Source organism: Taeniopygia guttata, chromosome 11 (genome assembly GCF_048771995.1).
Source record: "Taeniopygia guttata chromosome 11, bTaeGut7.mat, whole genome shotgun sequence".
Classification (NCBI taxonomy): Eukaryota; Metazoa; Chordata; class Aves; order Passeriformes; family Estrildidae; genus Taeniopygia; species Taeniopygia guttata.
This window is the reverse complement of record NC_133036.1, coordinates 11698134-11723691: the sequence shown is the minus strand read 5'-3', so window position 1 is coordinate 11723691 and position 25558 is coordinate 11698134. Positions and strand designations below refer to the sequence as shown.

The window sequence follows — 25558 nt, the reverse complement described above, 5'->3', positions numbered from 1 at the left end:
GGGCAGCGACTTACCACGTGTGGCTCCGTGGCAGCCACGTCTCTTTGCCAACTTTATCGATGCAGAATTTCTGGGGCCCGTTGCTGCCTGTTAATGAGGAGCACAGCAAAGCTCTGTACAAGACCAGGAGCTGGAAAAGAAACCCCTCCCACACACACCGAGATCCACCATCACAGCCCTGCAATCCCAGGGTCACACAGGGCAGCATAAATCCACAGCAGCAATCCCTGCCTGTTTGCAGGGGATGTTCAAAAAACAAAGGAGAAAGCAAAAAGCAGATTCACAGCACAGAGGGGCAAGAGCACCATCTCTGAGCACCATGGTTCCACAGCAAGTGCTAAAACTCATTGATCTCTAAATCCTCAGGATTGTGTGAGTCCACCCAAGAGTTTTAAAGGACTTGGCACAGCAGGTCTGAGTCACTGAGGTGGCTTTTTAACACACTGGGAATGCTGGAGAGGTTCCAGGGGGTGGAAGAAGCTAATATGCCAGCAAGAACAACCGAGTGGGTTAAGCAAGCTGGTTGGCTTGACACAAATGCCAGGAAAGTCAGGGAAAGGCTGGTATAGGCCCCAAAAAGCAGCAAATTAAAGGAGGAATGGAACCACACTGCGGTTTTCTGAAAAAGAGGCTTTGTCGCACAAGAATCCAATCTCATTCAGACTGAGATCACAAACCAGCTCGAGGAAGTTAACCCTGGTGGGACCCTTTGGTCACAGCCAAAGAACGTGTGTGGAAACAGCACAACACCAGAGCACTGTGCTCAGACCTCCCAGCTGCCTTCCTGCCGGCGTGCTGCCGTGAGCTCTGTGAGGGGACAGGGACAGGAAGGTGCCACCCCCCAGGACACACCAATGAGCTCAGCAAAGCCCCCGACGGGCAGGCGGCAGGTCCCCGTCACGAACTGCAGCAGCCGGATCCTCTTCTCGTTGTCCATCTCCTTAACCACCTGCAGCGGGAACGCAGCAGCTGAGTGGGATCCTGGTCCCATCCCGCAGGATGCCAGGGCACCCCACGCCAGGGCACCCCACGCCCTCAGCTGGGCTCAGACTGACCTGCCAGAACCACTGGATCTGTTTGCTGTTCTTGGTGTAGTGCCTGTAGATGGTATTTTTCTGCCAGTCGTTCATGTCGATCTCCTGCATCCCGCACAGCATCAGCTGGGGACAGGGGACACTCAGCAGGGGACAGAGGGGGCCCTGTGCCCACAGTCTGAGTGCCAGCCTCTCTGGTGCCAGCCTTCACCTGGCCCAGGTGCCAGCACTGAGGCGTCTGGCACAAATTCCTCCCATCCAACGGGATGTTCTCTTGCCAACGGACCCAACGAGCCACCCCCGGACCCAACGCCCGGGGCTGTCATCAGCCGATGGGCACAGAGCAAGAGCCGGGTCACCACGTGCCACTTTCCATCCACATCCCCAGCCCAGGTGCCAGCTCACCTCCAGCTCCTTCTCGTCGAAGTAGCGCAGCCACTCAAGCGGCACCACCTCATTGAAGCCGTCCAGGAACGCCTTGGTCTGCTCCTCCACGCCCCGTGTGAACCTCCAGTCCGTCAGCAGCCTGGGGAGGCAGAGGGGTGGCACTGAGCCAGCGCCGCTGGCCTGGCACGGGGAAACCCCAGGATCCCTCCCACCAGCAGGGAGGGCCCCGGGAGTGTGGGGAAGGGGACAGGGGCTCCCTCAAAGCACCAGGGCTCCCCTCAATTCCCACTGGTGGGTTTCTGTCTCTGCCCCCAAACCCACGAACAGCGTTCAGCCCCGACAGCAGCCTTGGGAGCTCCAGGGGTGCAAACCACATCCCCTGGCTGGAGCTGAGCTGGCCCTGGCAGCCCCCAGGCAGGCAGGGGGAACAGCCATAGGAGGGGAAAGCAGCCTCAGCCTCTCTCCCCTCTCCTTTTTCCTGAAAGTACTGGCAACTGCCCAGCCCGCAGCAATCCAGACCGCAGCAGAGCTCAGCCAGCCACGCCAGCCCGGCTCGTCACAGGCCACGTAGCCCAGGGAAGCGGCCACGTCCCAGGCCCCCGGTCCCACCCCTGCAGGCGCTGGGGGCGGGTGCCTGACAGGAGCCTTGGGACAGCCACTCACATGATGTACTCCTCCTTGTTCTCCTCCGTCACACGGATGCTCTCACCACCCTCCTTCAGCTCGTGGGTGGTCACCTTGCCCAGGATCTCCATGTCCTGGATGAAGTAGAGCTCCAGGCCGCACTCCTCCAGGCTGTTCTCCCTGTGGGGGAAACCGGGATGTGATTCCTGATGGAGGCACCCAGCAGCAGCGAGGGGCTGTGGGGAGAGCTCTGCAGGAGGGAGTGCAGCACTCACTTGGTCCAGACGATGGAGTTGTAGAACTCAGGGTCGATGGACTCCAGGTCCTTCAGCGTCGGGCGCTTGTTCAGCATGCGTTTGTAGAAGGGCAGCGTGAAGCCGGTGTCGATGAACTTCCCGTGGTACAGAGCCTGTGGCAGGGAGGGACACCAGGTCACAGGGGACCCCGAGACCCTGGGGCAAGACAATGCTCCACCCTGGGGCAGCCACGGGGCAGAAGGGACTCATTCGGGGGTTCCTGAGCTACAGCACTTGCTCCTGGCTGGCACACAGGGAGGGGAAGGGTGGGCTGCCCCAACAGCACTCCCTGGGCTTAGTGGGCTGCATCCCCTCTCCCTCCCCACGGTAAATTCCACTGCATCTCCCTCTCCTCTCACAGCTCTATTAAGAGCACTTGTTTAAACAGAGCTGTGCTGTGGCTTCCCTGAATCCCTGGCTTCCAGGAGCCCCGAGGCAAAAGCAGCCAAAAATAATGCAGACGCTTGTCTAGAGCGGCCCAGCGGTGAGTAATAGTCTGGGGTTTTATTGGTATCCTGCGAGGCGGGGCAGGGCAGGGCAGGACAGCGGCGCTGGAGCCGCCCCCACACACACCCTGGGGGCTGCGGGCCAGGGACCCTTCCCCGGGCTCGGGGAGCCCCGGCAGCCCCTGCCAGCCCAGCCCGGGCACGCTGGCCTTGAGCAATCCGAGACAAACGGGAGGAGCTGCTCTGGAGCTTGGGCAGCTGGAAAATCTCACACTGCTGGGACTAAAAATAGCCTCTGGAGCTGCAGACCCGACAGCACCTGGGGTGGCAGCCAAAGACCTGGAGCCATCCATCCCTGCCACAACTCCTGGGAAACCAGGTCTGCTCTGGCCCCACAGCCATTCCGTGGATTTGAAATGCATCACCCCGCAGCACCCCCTTACCATCTGCCACTGACCCACACGTGGGCATGAGGGGCTCGGGGAGGGCAGCAGTGCCGAGCCCAGCACAGCCACGGCACATGAGCTGCCCTGTGCCCTGCTGAGCACCCCAAAGCCCCGGTGCGACCCCGGCCCTCACCATGGCGATGAAGCGGCCGATGAAGCGGAAGTAGGTGAGGTGGTCGGGGTTGATGGAGGAGGCGGGGTTGATCTGCAGGCAGTAGTTGTTCTTGCCCGCGTACTCGAAGAGGCAGTACATGGGGTTGAGCACCTCGTGGGACAGGAGGAAGAACCACTCCCTGGAAGGAGACAGGGGCACACGGTGACAGGCAGCTCAGGGAGGGGACATGCATGTCCCTGCATCAAGCGAGTGCCCACCTCCTCAAGGTGCCAGGCAGGTGTTGGTGTGACTGGGCGAGGCTGCTCCCCTCCCCGGGGTGCTCTGTGGGGTTTGTGAAGTGTTTCTGGAGACGTCAGCTTGCTGCAGGCCCCACTCAGAGCATCGGGAACCTCGGCAAGTGCCACACACAGTCCCAGCTGGGCTGTCCCACACACACACACCCCCTGAGTGCACCCAGTCCCTGCACACACTGCCCAGGAGCCCCACACCGAGCTCAGGACAGCACCGTCCTGGCTTTGCTCGCCCGGCCGTGCCGGCAGACAGGAATCCTCAGACGTGGAGGCAGCCCCGGCATCCTGTCCGTGGTTCTACCCTGTGGTAGAACAGCATGACGTAACCTACCATAGGGTAAAACCACTGGCAGGACACGGAGAGAGGTGGAGCAGGAGCGGGAGCCGGGGCAGCAGGCGAGCGCGGAGCGGCAGCGGGCAGGGACACGCCAGCCGAGCTCCAAGGAGGTGTCCCAGGTGAGCCAGAGGGGGCTGACAGGGACACAGGGCCCCCTCCAGCCAAGCCACAGCCCATGCCCTGTGGTAACACCATCCCAGGGCAGCAGCAGAGCTGCAGAAACCACATCACACCCTGTCTGCCCTGGCACACACTGACTGCCTGGGAACACCAGGGCCCATTTGCTGCAGGGAGACGAGGCCACTCAGCCCATTGCCCCCACAACTGGGGGCAGCAGGGGAGCCCCTGTGCTCCCACTGCCAGGGACAGGCTGGTGCAGTGCTTTCAGGGTGTTTCCCTGCTCCTAAAACCCAGCTGCCCATGTGAATGCCCCTGGACTCCTGTGCTGGAGGGCTGGGAGCCCTGAGTGCAGCTGTGTGCTGCCCACGGGACGCAGGGCACAGGCAGGGCATGGCCCTGTGGCCCAGCAGGCCACGCTCACCTGGCGATGCCACCGTAGTCCAGGCCCTCCTCCCCTCGCATGATGATGTACAGCCGGCGCCGCAGGTCGTACGGCTTCATGTTCATGATCTGGGGACGAGCGGGGCAGGTGTCACCATGGAGGGGCCAGTTCCATTCCTGCAGCCTGCCCCGCTCCTGCAGCCTGCCCCACTCCTGCAGCCAGCCCTGCTCCTGCCCACCTGCACGCCCCGGCACCTCCCTACCTGCTGGAAGGAGTCCTCGAAGAGCGTCTGCCGAGACACGCTGATCTTCACGTGGCTGGGCAGCGCGTTGGACTGCAGGGAGGCCAAAGGCCGTGAGAGGCTGGCACGCTTCTCCTCACCCACACCTGAGCCCCACAGGGCTCAGGGCACCCACCCAGCTGCCCACAGCCGCTACTCACGTGGCAGAGGAAGCGGAACTGGTGGTACTTCCAGCGAAAGCTCCGGTCGTAGGCGCCCGGGGAGCCGCCATGCTTGCTCCTGCCAAAGCAGCAGGGCCCCGGTCACACCCCGCACCTGCCTGAGCACCCCGTCAGGAGCCAGGCGGGACGAGGGCCACGGGGAGCAGCTCTCCTGGGGCAGAGCTCACGCCAGCCCCCGGGCGCGCTGCTGGGGCTTACCCAGACTCGAAGCCCGGGCGCGGGTCCTTGAAGGTGGTGGTGCGGGTGTTGTGGTCCACGAAGTACCGCACACTCTCGTTCGTGTACTTCATCTCCCAGCCTGGCGGCAGCGGTGGCTCCTGGATCATCCTGCCGGCAAGGAGGGGCTCACCAGACAGGCCCTTCGGGCAGTGCCCCCTCAACTACAGCTCTGTGCCAGGCAGGAGGCAGGATTCATGCGTGGGACTGGCGAGTGACTGCCCACACCTCGGGAGGAGAGTCCTGCCTGGGCAGCACCCCGGCCACGGCACGCTCAGAGCTTCCCCCTCCATCTGTGGGACACACGGCCTCAGTGCAGGCCAGGTCCCTGGAGGACTGCACCGTCCCAAACCCTGCTCCCCCCACGGCCGCCTACCCCTGAGTGCGAGGGTCTTCCCACTGTGTGGTGCGGGTGTTGTGGTTCACGTAATACACTCGCCCATTGTCCTGTCTCTTCTCTAGGAGAAAAGGGAGAGAAAGCGTTAGCTGGAGTCCTGGGAACAGCCCTCCCCTTCCCAGCTCACAGGAAATTTGTCAGCTCCCCCATTCCACCTCCCTGGCTCATTTGGAAAAGGCGGGATAAACCCCACGTTCCTCCCGTGTGCCCAAGCTGCCTCAGCCCGGCGGTGCCAGCGTGCAGGAGGTGCCAGGGCAGAGGCCAGCGCTGCCAGGCCGGCACAGGGGCTGTGCTCAGCCACACACCCTCGTGGCACACACACAGCCCCTCCTGGGACACGCAGCAGGATCCATCCACACGGATCCACTGGTGCTTTCGCAAGCTCCCTGCATGGCCTTGCTTCCAGTGCACACGTGTGTGAACACACACCCTGCCTGTGCTGCACACAGGCACAAAACAGCTCCAGCACACACCCCCTGCCTCCCTGGCACTGCGTGTGCTCTGCACCTCCTCCTCCTCCATGTGCTGCATCATTTCCCCATGCCAGCCCTGCACCAAGCAGGCAGGGACACCCTGTCACCTCCCGGTCACCCTTCTGGCCAGTGCCAGCCCCTTGCTCCATCTCACTCCGGGACTGTGGGCAGCAGCCCCCAAATGATGGCCAGGACTGCATCCATCCCAGGGATCCCACCCGTCCTGGGAACCCCCAGCCCGTGCTGCTGTGCCTCCCCAGCCTGCCCAGCTGGGACTGGGGATGGGTCCCTTCTCCTTGCAGATGGGGGGGAGCACCCAGCAAGGGCTCCACCACCACCCCCATCAAGACACTGCCCCTGCAGACTGCCTGAGCAGCCTTGGCCCCTCTCTCCTGCCCCAACCTCCCACAACTTCAACCCTTCTCCTGCTCTCTCTGGCACAGCCCAGCCCAGCTGCACCCACCAGCATCCCAGCCTGCCCTCTCCAGGGATGCTCTCACCATGGAGGGGATCTCTTTGTCCTGGGGGTGGCACAGGGACTTTTCAAAATGTCCCAGCACACAATGCTTGGGCCATTTGGGGATGACCAGCTCTGTTCCTGCCAGCTCTCAGCCCTACTCCAGACCCAGGCAGAGCATCCCAGGAGGCAGCACAGCAGCGGGATGGATCCCTGCTCACCAGAGGAGGGGTCCAGGGACAAGCAAGGACTTCCATCCCCAAGCTGGGGATCATCCCCAACCCAAAGAACAACCACAAGCACTTCTGCATTCAGCAGCTGAGAGAGGCTGGGAATTCCTCCAGGAAAAGGGGAAGGCAGGGGAAAAAAAGCTGAATTTCACATAAGAGATCGTGCTAGTCAGAGGCAGACTCAGTCCTACGTGCAGCCGAGCACAGGGAGTGCTGGCTCCATGGTCACCCTTCCCAGCAGGGCCAGGGATGGGAGCGGGGGAGCTGCTGGAGCTGCCGGGGGTGGGCAGGAGTGTCCGGGGCACGCAGGGCAGGTGAGGCATCAGTACTTACCCCAGCCGGGAGGAAGGGGCCCCAGAGGATCATTGTCGGACGGGGCTCCGGAGGACTAGAGAGAGCAAAAACACGAGTAAATCCCAGACAGAGCCGGGATGGCCGGGAGGAGCAGAGCGCAGAGGTGAGCCGGCCGGCCCCGCTTCCACTCGCCTCTCCTTGGCTCCAGGGAACTAAAAAAAAACTTGCACGCTCAAGGGGGGGTAAAAAAAGAAACAAAAAAAGCAAATTATAAAAAAACCCCAAACCAAAACAAAAAAAGGCCAGAAGCTGAGGCGAAGCAGGGCTGGGCAGCCAAGGGCAGCGGGCAGGGCTGTGCCGGCCGGAGGGCTCGGGACGTGCGCGGCTGCTCGGCGTCCCCTCCGGTACACCTCCAGCCTCCTCCAAGAACCACACACAAGCGGGGAAAAAATATCGCAGGCCTTTCCAATGAAATCATTCCCACAAGCGCTGTCCACGCCCCGCGCTTCCTGGCGGGACGGCGGCCCCCTCCTCCGCGGGCAGGGCCGGTGCGGGATGCACCGAGCCCGGCCCGGCCCGGCCCGGCCCCGCCCGGCCCGCACAGAGCCCCTTTCTCCCGGCCCGGCCCCGCCCGGCCCGCACAGAGCCCCTTTCTCCCGGCCCGGCCCCGCCCGGCCCGCACAGAGCCCCTTTCTCCGGTCTGGCCCGGCCCGGCCCCGCCCGGCCCGCACAGAGCCCCTTTCTCCGGTCTGGCCCGGCCCGGCCCCGCCCGGCCCGCACAGAGCCCCTTTCTCCCCGCCCAGCCCGGCCCGGCCCTGCCCGGCCCGCACAGAGCCCCTTTCTCCCGGTCCGGCCCCGCACGGCCCGGCACGGCCCCGCCCGGCCCCGCACAGAGCCCATTTCTCCCGGTCTGGCCCCGCCCGGCCCGCACAAAGCCCATTTCTCCCCTCCCGGTCCGGTCCAACCCAGCACGGCCCCGCACAAAGCCCTTTTCTCCCGGCCCGGCCCGGCCCCGCACGAAGCCCCTTTCCCCCGCCCGGTCCGGTCCGGCCCGGCCCCGCTGTCTGCCCCGCTGGGCAAACCCCGCTGGGCTCCCTGCCCGCGGAGGGTCCCGGGGCCCAGGGCACCTTCAAGTGCTCTGAATGGTTAAATGAGAAACGCATCTGACCCAAAAGGTACAATCCCGTCGGCTGGAGCAGGGCTGTGTCCCAGCTCCCGTGCCGGGATGGATCCCAGGGGATGGCACCCGCAGCCAGAGCCGGCTCTCCTGCTGGAACCTGGCCCTCGGGGTGCCAGGGCCCCCCCACTCCCAGAAAGGCACCGAAACCCGGGTGGGTGCAGCTCATGGCAGCCAGCACCACAGTCTGTGCCCCTCCAAGCACCCACCCCCTGTGCCAGGACTGGCATGGCCAGCACCGCTCCAACCTGGGCAGTGCCCACTCCCTCCCGCCAGGACAGGCTGCCCACGCAGACAGCCCAGTCGTGTCCAGCGGTACCACCTCTCTGGCACCTCAGAACAGCTAATGAAAGCTGCCAGGGCAGAGCTCCGGGCAGCTCCTGCAGCTCCCCTCAGCCCTGGGAGCAACCTGGCCCCCGTGCCAAAGACCCTCCCTGCAAAGGATGTGGCACTGGGGCATCTGCTGGGAGAGTGGTCCCTGGCTTCACCCGAGCCCCCAAACCGTGCCTTTCCCAGACTCTGCCCCACTGCTCAGCACCCCCATACCATCCCCTCCAGCAAGGAGGGCAGAGGGATGCTGGAGGCAGGAGCAGGTCAAGCAGAGAGCCCCTGTGGGGCAGGAGGCAGAGCAGGAGCCATCTCTGCTAGCAGCAGGGCTCGAAACAAAAAGCACAATCGTTCCATCAGGCTAAATTTGGAGCCGAGTCCCTCCCTGGGCAGGGCAGAGCGTGGCCAGGGCAGTCGCAGGGCCTGGAGCAGCTCCAAGGCTGGCGCGGGCAGGGAGGAGGGGCACGGTGGGAGCCCTCCCAGGGGAGCCCCTCCACTGGGCAGAGACAGGGCCAGCACGGGAGTGGGGTCCAGCTCTGCCCTGAGCCTTGGAAGGGTCGGAGGGACACCCAGGGAGGGACAGGCAGGGGGAGGAGAGGGGCTGAGCTGCTCCAGCAGCCCCGGGAGTGGCCCCGGTTGTGTCCCACACAGAATGCACTTTGCACTACACCCCCTCCCAGAGAGCAGCTGAGCTCCTGGATGGAGCCCTGAGCTCACTCCAGTCCCAGCTGGGCCTGCTGGCTTTCTCTGAGGAGATAAAGTCCATGAGAAGTTGGTCCCTGCAGTGCCCACCTTCCCTGCATGGCTGCTCACCTGCCCCTGGCAGGAGCGCAGGCTCAGCCTGCCTGGGGCCGGATCCCTGCTCCAGGAGGCAGAACCGCTCCAGCCCAGCCCTGTGCCCAGCCCTGCAGCCCTGCAGCCCTGCAGCCCACGGCCAGCAGCGCTGCTCAGGGCAGCAGAGGTGCTCACCCCCTGCAGCTGGGTCCAGGTCCAGGCAAAGGTTCAGCCAGGACAGGTGTGGTCCCTGCCCAGGAAAAGAATGGTTGAGACCATTCCCTGGGCAAGGAAATGCAAATACTCAGCCCAAACCAGGAATGGGGGGAAGCAGCAGATAAAGCAGGAAGGTGCTGGCCAAGTCTAGCTCATTCTCTGCACTCTCTGGTCCCTGGCTCCTGCAGCCCTCTCCATTTGTACCCTGAGCCTGCAGCTCCAGGACCCAGCCATGATGTCCTGAGCCCAACAGAGACCTGGGGAGGGACGAGCTCGGGCCCCAGAGCCTCCTGTCCTGCTACACACCAGGCTGCCATGGCTCCCCGAGCTCCGACAGCAGGTTCTTCAGCCCCACAGGTCAGCAGCAAGGCTTGTCTGACGGGAGCCACAGGAGAATGTGTGGCTGGCCACAGCAGCACTGGAGAAACCTCGGGGACAAGCTGCTGAGGACACCTCCCACCACCCTTCAGGGCCATGCAAGCTGGTTTACAGAAAGCAAGTCACTCCCCCAGGGCCTCTGCAGGCAGCTCAGAGTGTGTGAGCTCTCACCCAGGCACTGCTCTGAGCTCACACAGACCACACAGAGCCCAGCAGGCACCTGCCCACACTCTGCGCTCCCAGGCACCCCGGTGAGGCCAGCGGGAGAGGCAGGTGAGACCCTGGCACTGCCACCCCGGCTCTCACCTGGTACAGGAACCTCTGGCTGAACTGCTGCATGGCCCCTTGCAGCTGGCTGCGCTGCGACTGCCACTGCTCGTAGTTCCTGACGTACTCGGCCGTGGGGCGCTGCCACGTGGTGGTCCGGGTGTTGTGGTCCACGTAGTAATACCTGCCTCGAGGGTCCACGCGTTTCTCCCACCTGGAAGCACCCAAGGAAGCTGTCACTGTGTGGCTCACGCCGCCTGGGTGCTGCGGACTGACACCCTCTGACACCAGGGCTCCGTGCCCAGCTCCAGAACCACTGCTTTCACACCTAAAGGGGCTCTTCTGGACAAGGACCCGCCAAAAGGAAACACAAAGGATGAGTAACTCCTCCAGTAGCGCCTGCAAGGGCACACGAAGCCTGACGGGTGCTGGGACTGCTGGAGCTCCCACCAGGATGCCGTGAACATCCCCCAAGACAGCGAGCGAGCCGAGGCCTGCAGCCCCCAGCCCCTTACCCTGGAGGAAGGGGTCTCTCCCACGTCGTGGTCTTGTTGTTGTGGTCTACATAGTAGACTCTACCATTTGGCAGCTCCCGCTGTTCCCACCTGCAGGGAAAATAAACCATGAGGCAGGTGATATTTGCTGGCACCAAGAACATCCGGAGAGCTGCTCCTGCTGGGTCAGGGAGCCCAGCCCCTCACATCCTTGGCATTCCAGCCTTTATTTGACAGCTCTGTGTGGCAGCTACTGGGCCTGAGAGGGGCTGCAGCAACTCTGCTTCCTCAACAGGCATAGCTGGAGCATAAACTCCTAATTTCCCCCAGAAAGGTCAGCATTGGATTTCACAGAGGGTCAGTTTTATGCCCTGTGTTTCTGATGTTTTTGTTTGGTTTCTCTTAATACATCTTCAAAGGGGAGTGTTTGAGCTGGGGCTGGGATCTCTCCCTGGCAGCCCTGGGCTTGCTGCTGACAGCTGCAGCTTAAACACACGTGTGGCCACGGTGCTGGGGCTGGGGTGGCCCTGAGGACAGCCCAGGTGACAGCAAGCCTGGCTGTACAGGGCCACGCTGCAACCATTCTTTGTGTGAATTCATTCATGAATTTACCCTGGCAAAGGTAAATGATCTGTGGAGCCCGTGCTCTCTTGTCAGCTTTTATCCTGCAGCAGAGGAGGCGAGCCAGCAGCTGCTGACAGATCAAGTGTTCTCCTGCCACACTTCTGCTCCCACAGGCCTCTCTCCCCACGCAATCATCTGTCTCAATTAATCACCACAAAAAGCTCTAGGAAATTAATACAGCAGCTTCTGTGTGGCAGCAAGGGAGCCAGCCCAGGCTGGCAGGCAGCAGGCAGCCTGGGGATGGAGCTGCTCCGAGTGCTGGTGCCCCACAGCCTGGGCTCACCCCAGCTCAGCCCCACAGCTGCAGGGACAGCAATGCCACCACCGCAGCCACACACCTGCAGGGACACAGCTCAACTGCACTGCAGCCAGTGCAACACCAATGTTGCTTCCAGTCAGCAGCACTGGACCCTTCTCCCCCCTGGCACAGGTCAGACACACCGGTGGGTCTCCCTGACAGGGAGTCCCAGGCAGGACCTGCTGTGCCCCTGCAGCGTAAGAGTGGGGGGCTGCCAAGCCTGACACCAGCCACTTTCCTGCTCGCAAACCACGAACATGGTGCTTCATGAGCATAAAAGTGCCAGGACAGGTAAAACAAGAGCGAAATCTCTAAAGAAAATCAGCACAGCTGGGGTGTCCTAAGACATGAGCCCCATGAGACAGATGGCAGAAGGTGCCCAGGCACTTTTAGGGCAGTGGAACTGCCCTGGACAGCTCCTCCAGTCTCATTAACAACAGATGCTCTGATCCATACAGCTCTGAGGACTGGGAAGGTGCCATTCCTGTGGCTATAGAGACCCGAATTCCCATGATGAGAATTCCTCCAGGTTTCTGGATCCCTCTGGGTGCCCTCATGACTGCAAAGAGCCACATGGGACTGGGCAGAGCTGCTGGTGGTGGCAGCTATTGCCTGATGTCCCCTGTCCCCACCTCACCCCCTGTAAAAACACTGATGAGCTCACAAACTGCTCACCAGCAGCTCCTGGGTGGTGTGAGGAGTGAATCTTCTGAGGGCTGGCTCACCCTGTGAGCCAGTGGTGATGAACAGTGGTTACTGCTGCCACACAGAGATGGGGACAATGGGGACAACCCATCCTCACTCAGACCACCTTGCCCAGCTCCACACGACCCCCAGCATGGGAGATCCACGGCTTTGGGAGCTCTCCCTGCAAGCACCAAAAAGCACCCAACATGCCAGTCCCTGCCAGCTCTCCTCCAGCTGCCCACAGGCTCTCGATGGCCATGGATGCAGAGAGCCACAGGCACTGGGAAGTGGCAGAGCTGAGGGAACCCTGCAGTCCAAACAAAACGGCCTCCTTACGTAAGAAACCACAGCCCCGTGGGCTCTGCCAGGCAGCATAAAGCACCTCTTTGTGCGGGCAAGGCAGCGGCGCACACCCCCCCGGCCGCTGTCCCGCACGGGATCATCCCTGATGGGATCCAGATGCGGGAGCCAGCGGCCCCCTCCCCTCCCTTCACTGCCAATCCTCTCAGAAAGCCCAGCAGCAGAGCTGGGACCCCGGGCTGGGACCCCGGGCTGGGACCCCGGGGCACCGCACACTCCCCTCCGCAGGGGAACGCTGCCCACAGGGTGTGAAGGAGGTTTGGGCACTGTCGGGCTGGAATCACTCAGAACTCCTTCCAGCCCTCTCCAGCCCCAAGGACAGACTCCCAGTTGTGTGAGGGATGCCTTTGAGCCACCACACCTGGTGCAGATGTTGAGACGCAGAGATCCGAGCACAGCAAATGGCTCGGGATCCCCACATGAACCCAAGCGCCTGTCACGGCCCAGAACGAGCAGGGAGGCTGGGGCCACCCTCCAGAGGCTCAGGGGAGTGCTCCCCACGCTCCCAGGGAAGGAAGGAGACACGCAGAGATCAGGGCAGGGCTCAGGAGGGATGTGCCTGGCAGCTCTGCAGGGAACTTTGCTCCTTGGAGTGGCAGAGCAGGAGCCGCCCCCGTGGGCCCGGCAGTGCTCTCACAGCCAGCCCAGCAAGGGCTCTCCTGCATCCCCACCTCCTCAGCTGGGCCCCAAACCACCAGTCAGAACAATTCCGTGGTGAGGTGAGCCTGCCAAAAACCAGCCTCTCTGGAGCAGGGCTCAAGAGAACTGCAGAAGCTCATTTACACCACCCCAGGGACAGACACAGCCCCGTGCAATCCCAGCTCAGCAAATCCCCGTTAGCCCAGGGCCTGCTCTGGCAGCTCCCTGGAACCTCGATGCACCCAGCTCCCCGCTCTCCTTCACCCTTGGTCTCTGGTCTCCCCTGCCCAGGCCAGCACAGCACAAGCACAGCTCATGCTGCCTTCTTTCCCCCTACAGATCCCACAGCCAGCACAGAAGGTGCTAATTAAAGGTGTCTCCAGAGATCCCGATTCCAGGAGTTTAGCCTGGAGAATGCCTCACCACCCCTCCAATGTTCCTGTCCATCCAGCTCCCAAAGCACAATAGCTTTATCCTCCTCCCTGCTCTGACAGACTGATTCTCTGGTGTGTGAGCTCCACAGGGAGATGGGCAAGGAGGACACAGCCACCTTTCCCTCAGGCTGGGCCAGGTAAACCCAGCCTGCTGTGCCTCAGAAAGCAGCGCCTGCAGCCTCCAGAACCCGGAGCTGTCTGCAGCCTTCCCTGCCCGGCAAAGAAACAGCAGCCTGCTTCCAACCCCAGGTGGGGAAAAGGAGACCTGCAGTCTACCTGGTAGGAGCAGAAAGGGGCACAAGCTCTGGCTGGAATAAAGGCCTTTTTGAGAGCACTGGACTTTTCCAGCTGCCTGGAAACAGGAAGCGCCCAGGCCAGGAGAACAGAAACCCTCACACACGGGCATAAAGGCACAGTGAGCCGTTAACCCTAATTACCTGTGACTGACACGCCAGCAGGGCCCTGACCTTCCAGGCATCGCCTCAGCCGAAGCAAAATAAACAGCTCCCTTCATCCCAAACACAGGCCCTCTCACCCCCGCCCACAATTCAGGGCTCTGACACAAGGGGAGAACGGTGCAGCTGCAGCACACTGGGGGCTGAGCCCAGACCCCACTGCTGCCCCCCACCCCGAGCCAGCAGCTCCCACTCCCCTCCAGCCCCTCCAGACCCCACTGCTGCCCCCCACCCCGAGCCAGCAGCTCCCACTCCCCTCCAGCCACTCCAGACCCCACTGCTGCCCCCCACCCCGAGCCAGCAGCTCCCACTCCCCTCCAGCCACTCCAGACCCCACTGCTGCCCCTCACCCCGAGCCAGCAGCTCCCACTCCCCTCCAGCCCCTTCCCCACGTCCCCTGGAGAAGGAGGAGAAGGATGAGCATCCGCACCAGGGAGAACGAGCACCACTACTCGAGGGTCCTGCCCCTGTCCCCAGCAGTGGCCAATGCCTCTGTGGTGTCCCCAGAGCGTCTGTGCCCTCCTGCTCAGTGAGAGCTCCCTGAAAATCCACGCTCAATCTCCCGGGCGTTTTCCTCTGACTGATCCCTCGAGGAGCCCCATGAGAGCAGAAGGCTCTGCTGTTCCACGGGCACAGAGATGTCACCCGCTGTCCAGTGCCCCAAACACCCAGTGGGCACAGCCCAGAGCGTCCTGGGCAGGCAGGCAGGACAGGGAGCACCGGCTGTGCCAGGCAGGGGGCACAGGACCCCCAGCACCTGCCCCAGGCCCTCCCTGTTCTGCTGAGCACCAGCATCCCCAGCAGCTCCTGGGGCAGCACTTTCCCTCCCTCACACAGCCTCTGGTCCCAGCACACAGCAGTGCCCCAGCTGGCTCCTGTGCCCCTCCCCGAGGGCCACAGACAGAGCTCACCTGGGGGGCACAGCTTACCTGGGGGGGGAAGAGATTACCCAAGGGGCAGAGCTTACCTGGGGGGGAAGAGATTACCCAATAGGCAGAGCTTACCTGGGGGGCACAGTTTACCTGGGGGGGCACAGCTTACCCTGGGGGGAAGAGATTATCCAAGGGGCAGAGTTTACCTGGGGGGAAGAGATTACCCAAGGGGCAGAGCTTACCTGGGGGGCACATCTTACCTGGGGGGGAAGAGATTACCCAAGGGGCAGAGTTTACCTGGGGGGGAAGCAGAGCTTACCCTGGGGGCACAGCTTACCTGGGAGGGAAGAGATTACCCAAGGGGCAGAGCTTACCTGGGGGGCATATCTTACCCAGGGGCCAGATCTTAACTCAGGGGGGAAGCAGAGCTTACCCTGGGGGGCACAGTTTACCTTGGGGGGGAAGAGATTATCCAAGGGGCAGAGCTTACCTGGGGGGCACAGCTTACCTGGGGGGGAAGAGATTACCCAAGGGGCACAGCTTACCCGGGGGGAAGCAGAGCTTACCCAGGGGGAAAAGCAGAGCTTAACCCAGGGGGAAAGCAGAGCTTACCGGAGGGGCACAGCTTACCCTGAGGGGGAAGCAGAGCTTACCCGGGGGGCAGAGCATCCAGGGCGAGCGCCCGTGCCGGGGGCACACTGGGGCCCGAGGCCGGCTCCTCCGCCTCTCTGGAGCCGCTGAGGGCAGGAGGGGCAGGGGCAGCGGGGCCCTCGGCCGGGCCGGACGCCGGGGACGGAACGCTGGCCCCTGCCGCCGGCCTGTCCTCATCCATGTCCACGGCAGCCACGGCGTCCCCGTTCACTGCAAGGCAGAGGGCAGCAGGTCAGCACAGGCAGGGCAAGGCCGGCTGACCCTCCCGGGAGCAGCCCCAGCACGGCACCCTCAGGGCTCCCAGCCTGCAGCACAGGCAGCACCTGCTTCACCCACACCCCTCCTGAACCACTGCCATCGCCCCCGTCCTGAGACACGAGCAAAACGTGCTTTGCATTTGTGCCCAGGGTCTGTGCTGCCACTGGGAACAGGCTGCGACCCAGGTGGGAACTCAGGGAATGAGAGGGAGCCCCAGAACAGTGGGGCCAGCAGCTCCCCTGAGGCAGAGTGAAACCCAGGCTCCACAAGCCAACTGCACTGGAAAGAGCTAAATGTTCCTGGATTCCACTGAACCTTTGGAAAAGGGAAGAGACAGAGCAAAGAAAACTACTGAGGAGGAAAATTAAGAGCAAAAAAAAAAAAAAGGGAATTTGTTAGAGGAATATTTATTAGACACCAAAACCCCAAGACCTGGCAGCCCAGCTGTACCTTTGGTACAAGATATCCTGGCTGGAGTGATAAAGCAAAAGCTTTATAAAAACCCACGCACAAGGAACAAAGGAGTGAGGGATGCAGATGTGCTTCCATGAGCTAGAGCTGAGAAATGTAAAAAACTGTAAGGGAAGCCCAAACATCTAGAAGCATTGTAGGAAAAAGCAGGATAAACCCTCATGGAAGGGAGACTAAAGAGCTGCAGCTGCTCTGTAGAAGAGGCAGAATGCTCAGGACACTCTGCTTGGCAGCTGGAGGGTGGCCAGCACCAGAGGGATCCTGGGACACATGAGCAGCTGGAGGTAAAGCAGATTTCCAGGTCAGCAGCAACTTCCACCAGTCCTGCAGGACTCAGCTGAGGCAGTCTCTGACTGCCCCTTATCTCCAGCAAGCCTGGGAAAAGGTCATTTCAGAAGCTTCAGTCATGTTGTGAGAAGCTTCAAAGGGAACCTGCAGCAGGACCCAAGTGATCTCAGTCCTGGACAAAGCAGGAAAAGCTGATCCAAAGTTCACCTGGATAAGGAAGGGCTCTGGAGGGAACATAACAAGGGCTGAACATTGTGGCTGTGGGGAAAACACACCCGGGAATAATCTCCTTTTATTGTCAGCTGAAATTACAGCCCTGAGTGACAAATGTAATGGGGATGTTCTTGCAACAACCTGCTTGAAAAACATGGCAGTGTCACCAAATGGGCCAAACTGAGGGGGAAGAGGTTGGTTTCTAGAGGCATTCCAGGGTGTCCAGCACTAACCCCAGCCACACAGAACACTCCTCTCTCCACCCTGAGCCTTTGCTGACCTGTGGGAGGCATGGAGAGTGGTACAACAGCAACAAGGACAGCACAGTCATAAAGCCACCAGGGAGGCTGTGGCTGGCCAGTAAAAAGTGCTTTAAATACACCAAAGCCAAGGAGCCAAGTCACACTTAGGATCAAAATCCCTGTCCCCAGCCTGAGGGACTGTCCACAGAGCGAGGAGCCTGGGGAGGGTTGGGCTTTGGCAAAAATGGGCTCTGGCAAAATTGAAATTGCATTGCTCCAGGTTTTCCAATGCAAAAAATACCAAACTCCTGGGTTGAACAGCATGTTTCCTTTTATCCAAAACAAAGCACTCTGCCTCTTCTTCATCTCCCACAAAAGCAAATGCAGTGCAGAGGAGCAGGAGATGCTCCACAAGAGCCACAGAAGTAAAACAGATCAGCCATGTGTGACTTCATAGTCAGGTACTCAGCAGGTCCCAGTCCTGCTCCACAAGGGATTTATGGCTTTGTGGACAAATCTAAGAAATGACAAGAGAAATCTTTCCAAAAATAGCCAGTCTTGAAAGAAGCCCTGTTTGAGAGGTGAGTTTGTGCCTTGTCTGGTGCTTGACAGGCAGCTGCTCCTGCCCCCTTCAGAGCTCAGAACATTTTCACTGAAGACTGGCGGCACATTCAGCTGAACCCTGGAAAAAGCCTACTCGGTGGTGACCACTGTCCTCCTCACTGTGACAGCAGTGTCACTGCTGTCCCAGTATCCTTTTGAACACCTGGAGCAGTGACTCCAGAGTGGAGTCACAGAAATCATTCCTGACAGGCAGCACAGATCCTCCCAGCGCACTCAGCGGAGCTGCCTGGCTTACCAGAAGGAAAATCAATAAAAACCCATCAATGCACAGGGACTAAATTCCCAGGCACTACGAGATGCATCACAAATCTCAGCAGAGACTGATTTTCTCCACAGAGAATAGCCCTGAGCTCTGCCCGCACCTCCCACGAGCCCTGGGTCACCTGTGCCATTTGCCACGCAGTTGGCCATGCTGGTGGCCGTGCTGGTGGCCGTGCTGGTGTGCTGTGAGCTCTTGGCCTGCTGCCGGTGCCGGCTCCTGGCACCGGGACTTTGCTCTCCACTCCCCGTGTTCCCCCGGGCTGCTCCGGCCGCATGTCGGTGCGTCCTGCAAGGGAGGGAGCACAGGAGGTGAGAGACATCCCATGGAAAATGCAACTCCTGCCCTTCCACCCTGGGCTTCTGCTGCTTCTGCCCAGCACAGCCACCGGTGTTCCCCGGGAAGGGACAGGATATGGTTCCATGCCTCTGCTGAGGGCAGTGCTCGGAGCTTCATGCTGCCTGCTCAGACCTGCCCACAGTCCTGGCACACACCTGCTGGTGGCAGAGACCCACAGAGGAGTTACCTGGGGGACACCACCTTGCTTTCTTCACACGGGTCACTCTGTGTGCCAGGGAATGGCCCTGGACGCTCACAGCCAGACACACAGTGGATCCCCGCTCGCTCCGTCCACCCTGCAGATCCCAGGAGATCCCACGGCAGCCCTGGGTCCTGCACCATGGTGGGGACCCTCCCCAGTGCCTCGTGCCCGGCCCCAAGCCCAGCACAGAGGCAGGTGAGGAAGGTGCTCCCAGGGCAGCTGTGGCTCAAAGGAGAGAACAAGCAGGCAGGGCAGGTGAGAGCTGAAATCACAGCACGAGCTGTGACCAGCTCAGGTGCAGCTGTTCCATCTCTTGGGGGTCACTGCCACCCTGGAGCTCACCTGCCACCTTTCTCCATGGCCAGGGCAGCCCAACGTTCCCTGGCAGAGCACCTGCAGCTCCCCCGAGGAAACTCACTGCCTTGGTCCATCCAGGGGCCCCAAGGCAGCACAAAGGCATTCCTGAAATAGCTGGGTTTCACCTTCAGAATTCATTCCTGCAAGCAGGAGCAGGACAAGGCAGGAGGGGAAATGCTGTTATCCCAAATGGGGGGGCCTGAGGAGCAGAGGCAGAGCCCAGGCACCTCCACCCAGGCTGGCAGCCCAGGCAGCAACCACAGAGGGTAGAGACTGCAGGGAAAAGGACATCAGTTCCTCCCAGCCAAAATCTACCTTAAAAGGGCAAAACCCACAAACTGTCCCCAAGTCTCACGGCTGGTGCTGGGAGGGGACAGGAGCTTGGCAGCAACAGGGCACAGATCAGTCATGCCACTCTCAGCAGCTCCAGCAAGCAGAACCCTCCCACTCGCTCCAAAGCTGCTCTCCTTGGGGAGCGGCTCATGGCAGGGCTGGGACCGGGAGGAGACATGGGAAAGCAGGAGAGGGTTGTTGAAAATAGATCAGATGAGAGCCATGGGCAGAGCAGGAGCTGCTGTGAGCACTTGAGTGAGCCACAGACCCCTGGGAGGGCAGCCCCAGCCAGGGGCTCCTGGAGGGGCTCCTCGGACAGTGAAACCCCAGCTGGCCCCAGACACGGCTCCAGGCTGGGGCTCGCTGTGGCCACCAGCACCCAGCACCATGGGGCATCTGTGGGGAGAGAAGAGGCTCCTCTTCCCCCACCAAGGGGGCCCTCACTGCCATGGCTCAGAGAGTACACTGGTACCATCCACCTCCCAAAAGCTGGCTGGCACCTCTCCCCACAGTTCCCCCCATGGCGAGGCCAGAGGCAGCACAGCCCCCAGAGCCCTGGCCACAGGGGAACAGGCAGGTGCCACCAGCCTGTCCCACTGGGAGCAACCTCTCTGGCATGGGATGGCTCTGGTCCCTGCCCTCCCCAGCACAGATGAGCTCAGAACTGCCCAGGGAGTTTTTAGAAACCAAAACAGGATGTTTCCAGCCGGCGGCACAGGGTTGCCAGCCTGAATTAGCCAGCCCGCCCAGCCCAGCCCAGCCCTCCTACGAGTGCTCCCATCTGGGCATTGTCTTTTAATAGACACTGGAAACAAACCCAGCACAGCCACAGAGCGGGATGGGAGCGTGAGCTTAAAATAGGAGCAAGGAAAAAACCAGGCAAGCACGGATGGGATGGAGAGGGGTGTGTGGATGGCAGCCCCTCTCCCACACCAGGGGCAGGACCCTGCTGTCCCCCATCGACCTGGGGACCTTGGCTGGCTGCCCCACTGCCCCTCCTGGGCTAGGGCAGATGATGCCAAAGAGTAAAGTCACATCAGCCAGGTGACACCAACCCTTCCTCTTCCCCTTCTGCCAAGGCCGAGTCCCCTCGCCACGATGGCCAACACGGACCCCAGCCAAGAAACCCAGAACGGCCAGTTCCCGCAGCTGGGATGGCCAGAATGTCCCTCGGGAGATGCAGCAGAGGTGGCAGCATGTCTCGGTCTCACTCAGCACATCAGAGCCCAGGCTGTGGCCGAGGAGGAGGAGGGTAGAACGCAGGCTGGAGCTGGTGCTGGCTCTGGGGAGCAGAGCACAATCTCTGGGAAACAACCGGGAGAGCCTCAGTGCCATGTGGGCAGCGAGAGCACTGCTCCCGAAACACGGAGCTGAGAAATTCCCCCTGTCCCTGCCAAAGGAGGGGAGGCAGCCACGTCCCCCAGCACCCAAATGAGAGATTCATGGAATAATTTGGGTGCGAAGGGACCCGAAGGCTCATTCTCATTCCAGTTCTTGCATGGGCAGGGACATCTTCCCCTATCCCAGGGTGCTCCAAGCTCCATCCAGCTTGGCCTTGGACACTGCCAGGGATGGGGCAGCCACGGTTTCTCGGAGCAGCCTGTGCCAGGGCCTCCACAAGCAGGGGTTGTGGCACCCATGGCCCAGCTCTCAGCCAGAGCTCTCTCCCCCACTGCACAGAGGGCTGTGGAATTTCACACCCAATCACCAAGATTAGCAGCAAATCCCAAGATGACATTTCTTCAGGAGAAGAAAGAGAAGCCCTGACCAAGCAATTTCCCTTGCAGGGACAGTGTGGAAATAGCTGAGGAGCAAAGAATGCCCCTTTTCTTCCCATCCTGCCGCCAGCGGCTTTGCCAGCATCCATCACCAAGCCCAAGAAAATAAACACGACTCTGTGTATAAACACAGCAACCATCAAACAACATTCCCAAGTGCAAGGGACCCACATTCCAGCCCGGAGCGTGCAGCTGCCTCCACTGTGGGTACGGAGAGCAGTGCTCTGCCCCACAGAGCAGCACCACATCAAACCGAGCAGGCACATCCAGAGCAACCCCAAATTCAGGTGACTGCAGCACGGACTGAGAACCAGCTCAGAGGTTTCCCCAGCAGGGCAGCCAGGGGATATGGCTGATGGCAGCACACCTGGCAGGTGCCTGAAGGTGCTCTGCACAAGTCCTGGCCAGAACTGACCACACTCAAGGTGATATCTGAAGCAGAAACTCCTCACAGCCGATGGGAAGGAGAATGGGCAACAAGCAGTGGCCGGGCTCAGCCTCCAAACCAGAATTTTCTTTGCAGGTTCTCTAGCACCTCCTGAGAGCTGCTAAGTGCCTGCCAAGCCCGGCTCAGTCAGGTCACCGAGCACTTCCCACCCCTGGGGAGGCTGTAACACCTGGACAGCAGGAATCAACAGGAGCAACCACCACTAAAGGGCACCAAGTGCTCACAAAGTGCTCCCAGTTTCCACCCCCCTCCCTCCTAGGTGGGATGAACACACAACATGGAAAGACAAGGTCACTTTCTGAGCCAAAAACATCAACTCTGGTGTGTGCCCAGCAGATAAAGAAGGAGCAGAAGGGCTCGAGGTGTGAAGCTTGTAGCTGAGAGTGCTCCAGAGCCTGGGCCACGCAGAACCTCCCACGGACAGGCTGCAGGCGCCCTCTCCACAGCCACATCCTACCCAGAACATCTGTACAGGCTGCTGGGCCACTGCCATGCTCTGGAAATATAAATAGGTGTTAAATTCAACTCCATGTTGACAGTGTGACACGTCTCTCAGTAACCACAGCTCCAAAAGGAGCAGCGCTGAGCCACTCCAGCCCGGCAAGGAGGCAGGGCAGGGCAGGGCAGGGAGCCAGCTGCAGGATGGCCTGCTGCCCAAGCATCTCACTTCCCTTGGAAGCAGCTGCTATTTCCCTGCAGCTCTGCTTCTCCAGCTCTCCCTGGACCTTTGGAAGCATCTCCCTGTGGCCACTGCCCAGAGGGGCACTGTGCTTCCCAGCCTGGCCAGACTGTGCTCACGTGCTGGGCTCCCTGTGCTCCCCATTTGAAGGGACCCCGCTTTGCTGGTTTGCCTCACTGCCCCTTTCCCAGACAGACCATTTCTTCAGCTGCCAGCGGAGCAACTGGTGGAAACTCTCTGAGCCATCACAGACTTGATACTCCTTGAGACACCAACGCTTCAGGAGAGGCTGTACAGTCACTCCTCTGCACTCCGTGTCCCCCAGCACAGGCCAGCCCTGCTCCCCACTGTCCATGTGCTGTGTGACAGGGGCGCACTGGGAGACCTGGAGCGGGGTGCACAGCACAAGGACAATCCAGACACAGCCACAGCAACCCCTCAGTAATGGACACACGGCGTGGGACGCTCACCTGGGCCTGCTGCCAAAGCAGTTGGTGCTGGGAGGTTGGTGCCGGCCCTCCGTGGCCACAGCTGTGCTGGGGGGGTCCCGTCCAGGTACCTGGGACCCTGCATTGGGGGAAGAACAAGGGCTGAAGGACTGAACCACCTGCAGATCTGCCCTCCTTCCCTCCCTTCCGCCTTCCAGAAAGGAGCCCCAAAAAGCACAACAGCCCCATCCCTTGCAGGACAGACCCCCAGCACCCAAGGAGCCCCCACCTCACACCACACAGCCTGGCACTGCCCGGCCCCCCAGCACCCCATGGCTCCAAGTGGGACACAGGACCCTGCAGAGCTGGCAGTGCCACGAGAGCACCGCACCCACAGCTCCCAGATTTCACAGGTTTTGTTTTCCAGCACCAAAGAGAAGGAGCCAAGGGAAAGCAATGCACCAAGCCCTGTTCTGTACGAGCTTTGCTCTCCTGGCAGGCCTGAGAGACCAGCCAGCAGCCCATGACCCCGGGGACGCCCTGGCATGGGGAGCTCTCGAGAGCAGATCAGCAGCACTGACACCATTTCCCAGCCCTCACAGCAGCCAGGGAAGGGGCTGACCCAGCCAGGGAAGGGGCTGAGCCGCTGGAAGGCAGGAGGAGGGCTGGGGAAGGGCCGCTCCTCCCCGGCTCTGGGAGGCTGCTGTGAGCCCGTGGACACTCCCGTTCCACTCCTGCCACGCGCTGACACCAGCGGGAGCCCACAGGGCTGGCCTGGGTGGGCAGGGGCCAGGGGTGGGTGCTGGCAGGGTGGCCAGGGGCCAGGGGCGGTTGCTGGCCCGGGTGGGCACGGGCCAGGGGCGGGTGCTGGCAGGGTGGGCACGGGCCAGGGGCGGGTGCTGGCAGGGTGGGCACGGGCCAGGGGCGGGTGCTGGCCCAGGACACCGTCCCGGTGTGCCGGGGCCGCACTCACCCCGCTCCGCTCGCCCCGGGCCGGGCTCTCACCCACCGGGCACTCACCCTCCGTGGCGGCGGTGCCGTCGGGAACGCTGCCCAGAGCAACAGCCGGGCTGTCCAGGAACACCGTCAGCTCCCCGCCAGACACAACGCTGCCTTTGTTCTCCGTCTGCAGGTCCAGGGTCAGCTGCCTGTTCTCCACTGCGGGACACGGAGAAAAGACCCCCAGTCAGCGGGACACCGGCCCTGTGCCTGCCCCCATCCCAGGGGACAATGTGCCCTCAGGGCCACCAGGGCTGGCCCCACACCCACACACACCGACCAGCGCTGCCAGAGGAGCCCGGCCAATCCCACCACCTGCTCCTGAGAAGATCCTTCTTCACCAGCCCTCAGGATCCCTTCACCCCTTTGCTGCCCCAGGGGCCCTGGCTGTGACACCGAGACCCCCATCGCTCACAGATGCAGGAGCTGTAGGGCAGATCCCAGCAGGAAAGCCAAGGGATTTCACACCATCACCTTCAAGATTATAGAGTCCAGCCAAGCTCAACACATCAACTAAACAGGGGCACCAAGTGCCACATCCAGGCTTGTTTTAAACACAATCCAGAGATGGTGACTCCACCACCTCCCTGGGCAGACAATTCTAGAATTTTATCACTCTTTCCATAAAAAAGTCTTTCCTAATAGCCAGCCTAAATTTCCCTTGGCACAGCTTAAGACTGTGTCCTCTGGTTGTGTCAGTGCTGTCTGGACAAAGAGACTGTCCCCCACCTGACTACTGTCATTTTTCAGGGAGCTGTAGAGAGTGGTAAGGTCATCTCTGAGCCTCCTCTTCTCCAGACTAAACACCCCCAGCTCCCTCAGTCATTCCTCACAGGGCTTGTGCTCCCAGCCCCTCACCATCCTCGCTGTCCCCTCTGGACGCACTTGGGAGTCTCAACGTCCTTCTCAAACTGAGGGGCTCCCTTAGGATGACACAATGAACATGAGGGGTCCTGCGTGATGGGGAGCATCCCTCCGTCCACATCCCCGTGCATCACCTCCACTGAACAAAACCAGCACAGAGGGCTGTCCCCAAACAGGAACACTGCAGCAGCACTGGACCACATCCACAGAAGGTTCTGGACAGGGTGCCATGGGCTGGGAGGCTTCTGGAGACAGCTGCCAGCTCCACTCCCTCCTGAGAGAGCCAGTCTGGCTTCATCAGCTTGGCTCTGCTGGTCCCTGGGGCAAGGGGGGCACAGCACAGCCCTCAGCACCCACCCCATCACAGCAGTGCATGCAGTGCCAGCCAGACTGAAACACCCGTCACACAAGGCCAGAAAAATTTGGCTGCACCAGCCTGGGACACTAGCCCAGACGCTTCCTGACTCATTTGCTCAAATAATATTTGTATTATACACGGATTGCTCATGACACAATGGCACCATTTTTTAGCGACCTGCTTTGTCCCGGTGTGAGGCGGGGACGGGGTGCGGCTCAGGACAGCAGGAGCAGGATGGGAGCACACCCCCATGGAGCCCTTGTCCCACCTCTAGCTGTGAGCTGCCCCACACTGGGGCTTGACATTTCCTTCTCCAAGGCTCCACACAACAGAGTGACACACACAGGGTCTGCAGTGACACAGGGCTGTGGGACAGCACTTGTGCATCTGAGGGAAGTCTCCAGTTTTCAGTGCCAAGAGGGCAGGTGTCTCCTGCACGACAGGGGCACGTTGCTCTGTCACTGATCACCATCATCCAGCAAAGGATTCAGCTGAGCCTGGTCTTCCCCTCTGCCTCACGGAGCCGCACTCCGCTTGCCTCCATGGGAAACCGACCTCACAGACAGTTTTAAGAGCCTGAGACAGAAGATGCTACTGAGCACGGCCAAAACCCAGAACAAATCCAGAGCCTGTTTCCCCCTTGGCTCCTCCAAGCCGTAGGAATCCGCATTTTCTCCAGGGTGCCTCCATCCCCCTCCACGCGCCGCCTCGGGGCCGCACAAGCCCTCATTGTGCGGGCGCCCGGCGAGGCGCAAAGAC

General features: G+C 61.3%; 1 protein-coding gene and 1 non-coding gene across 5 annotated transcripts in view; both read right to left on the bottom strand.

Moving 5' to 3' along the window:
- The window catches only part of WWP2 (WW domain containing E3 ubiquitin protein ligase 2), a 33942-nt gene that overhangs the window by 1129 nt on the left and 7255 nt on the right, over positions 1-25558 (bottom strand). The window contains exons 5-23 of one of the 4 annotated variants that reach the window (XM_030282549.4): positions 23599-23736; positions 22621-22717; positions 18139-18302; positions 15662-15869; positions 10661-10750; positions 10185-10359; positions 7046-7100; positions 5532-5613; positions 5138-5266; positions 4919-4997; positions 4740-4811; positions 4517-4605; positions 3367-3526; positions 2321-2454; positions 2085-2225; positions 1440-1560; positions 1056-1160; positions 853-949; positions 15-87 (exon numbers count right to left, since the gene is read on the bottom strand). In XM_030282549.4, coding sequence (XP_030138409.4) covers positions 15-87; positions 853-949; positions 1056-1160; positions 1440-1560; positions 2085-2225; positions 2321-2454; positions 3367-3526; positions 4517-4605; positions 4740-4811; positions 4919-4997; positions 5138-5266; positions 5532-5613; positions 7046-7100; positions 10185-10359; positions 10661-10750; positions 15662-15869; positions 18139-18302; positions 22621-22717; positions 23599-23736 — 2209 coding nt within the window. Of the gene's footprint in view, positions 1-14; positions 88-852; positions 950-1055; positions 1161-1439; positions 1561-2084; positions 2226-2320; positions 2455-3366; positions 3527-4516; positions 4606-4739; positions 4812-4918; positions 4998-5137; positions 5267-5531; positions 5614-7045; positions 7101-10184; positions 10360-10660; positions 10751-14566; positions 15432-15661; positions 15870-18138; positions 18303-18540; positions 19986-22620; positions 22718-23598; positions 23737-25558 lie in introns of those variants that run through there. The other 3 variants (XM_072934454.1, XM_072934455.1, XM_072934456.1) reach the window with 3 other exon arrangements.
- MIR140 (microRNA mir-140) lies at positions 3926-3997 on the bottom strand. The gene has a single exon (NR_049082.1). It is a non-coding gene; the product is annotated as a microRNA mir-140 (primary transcript).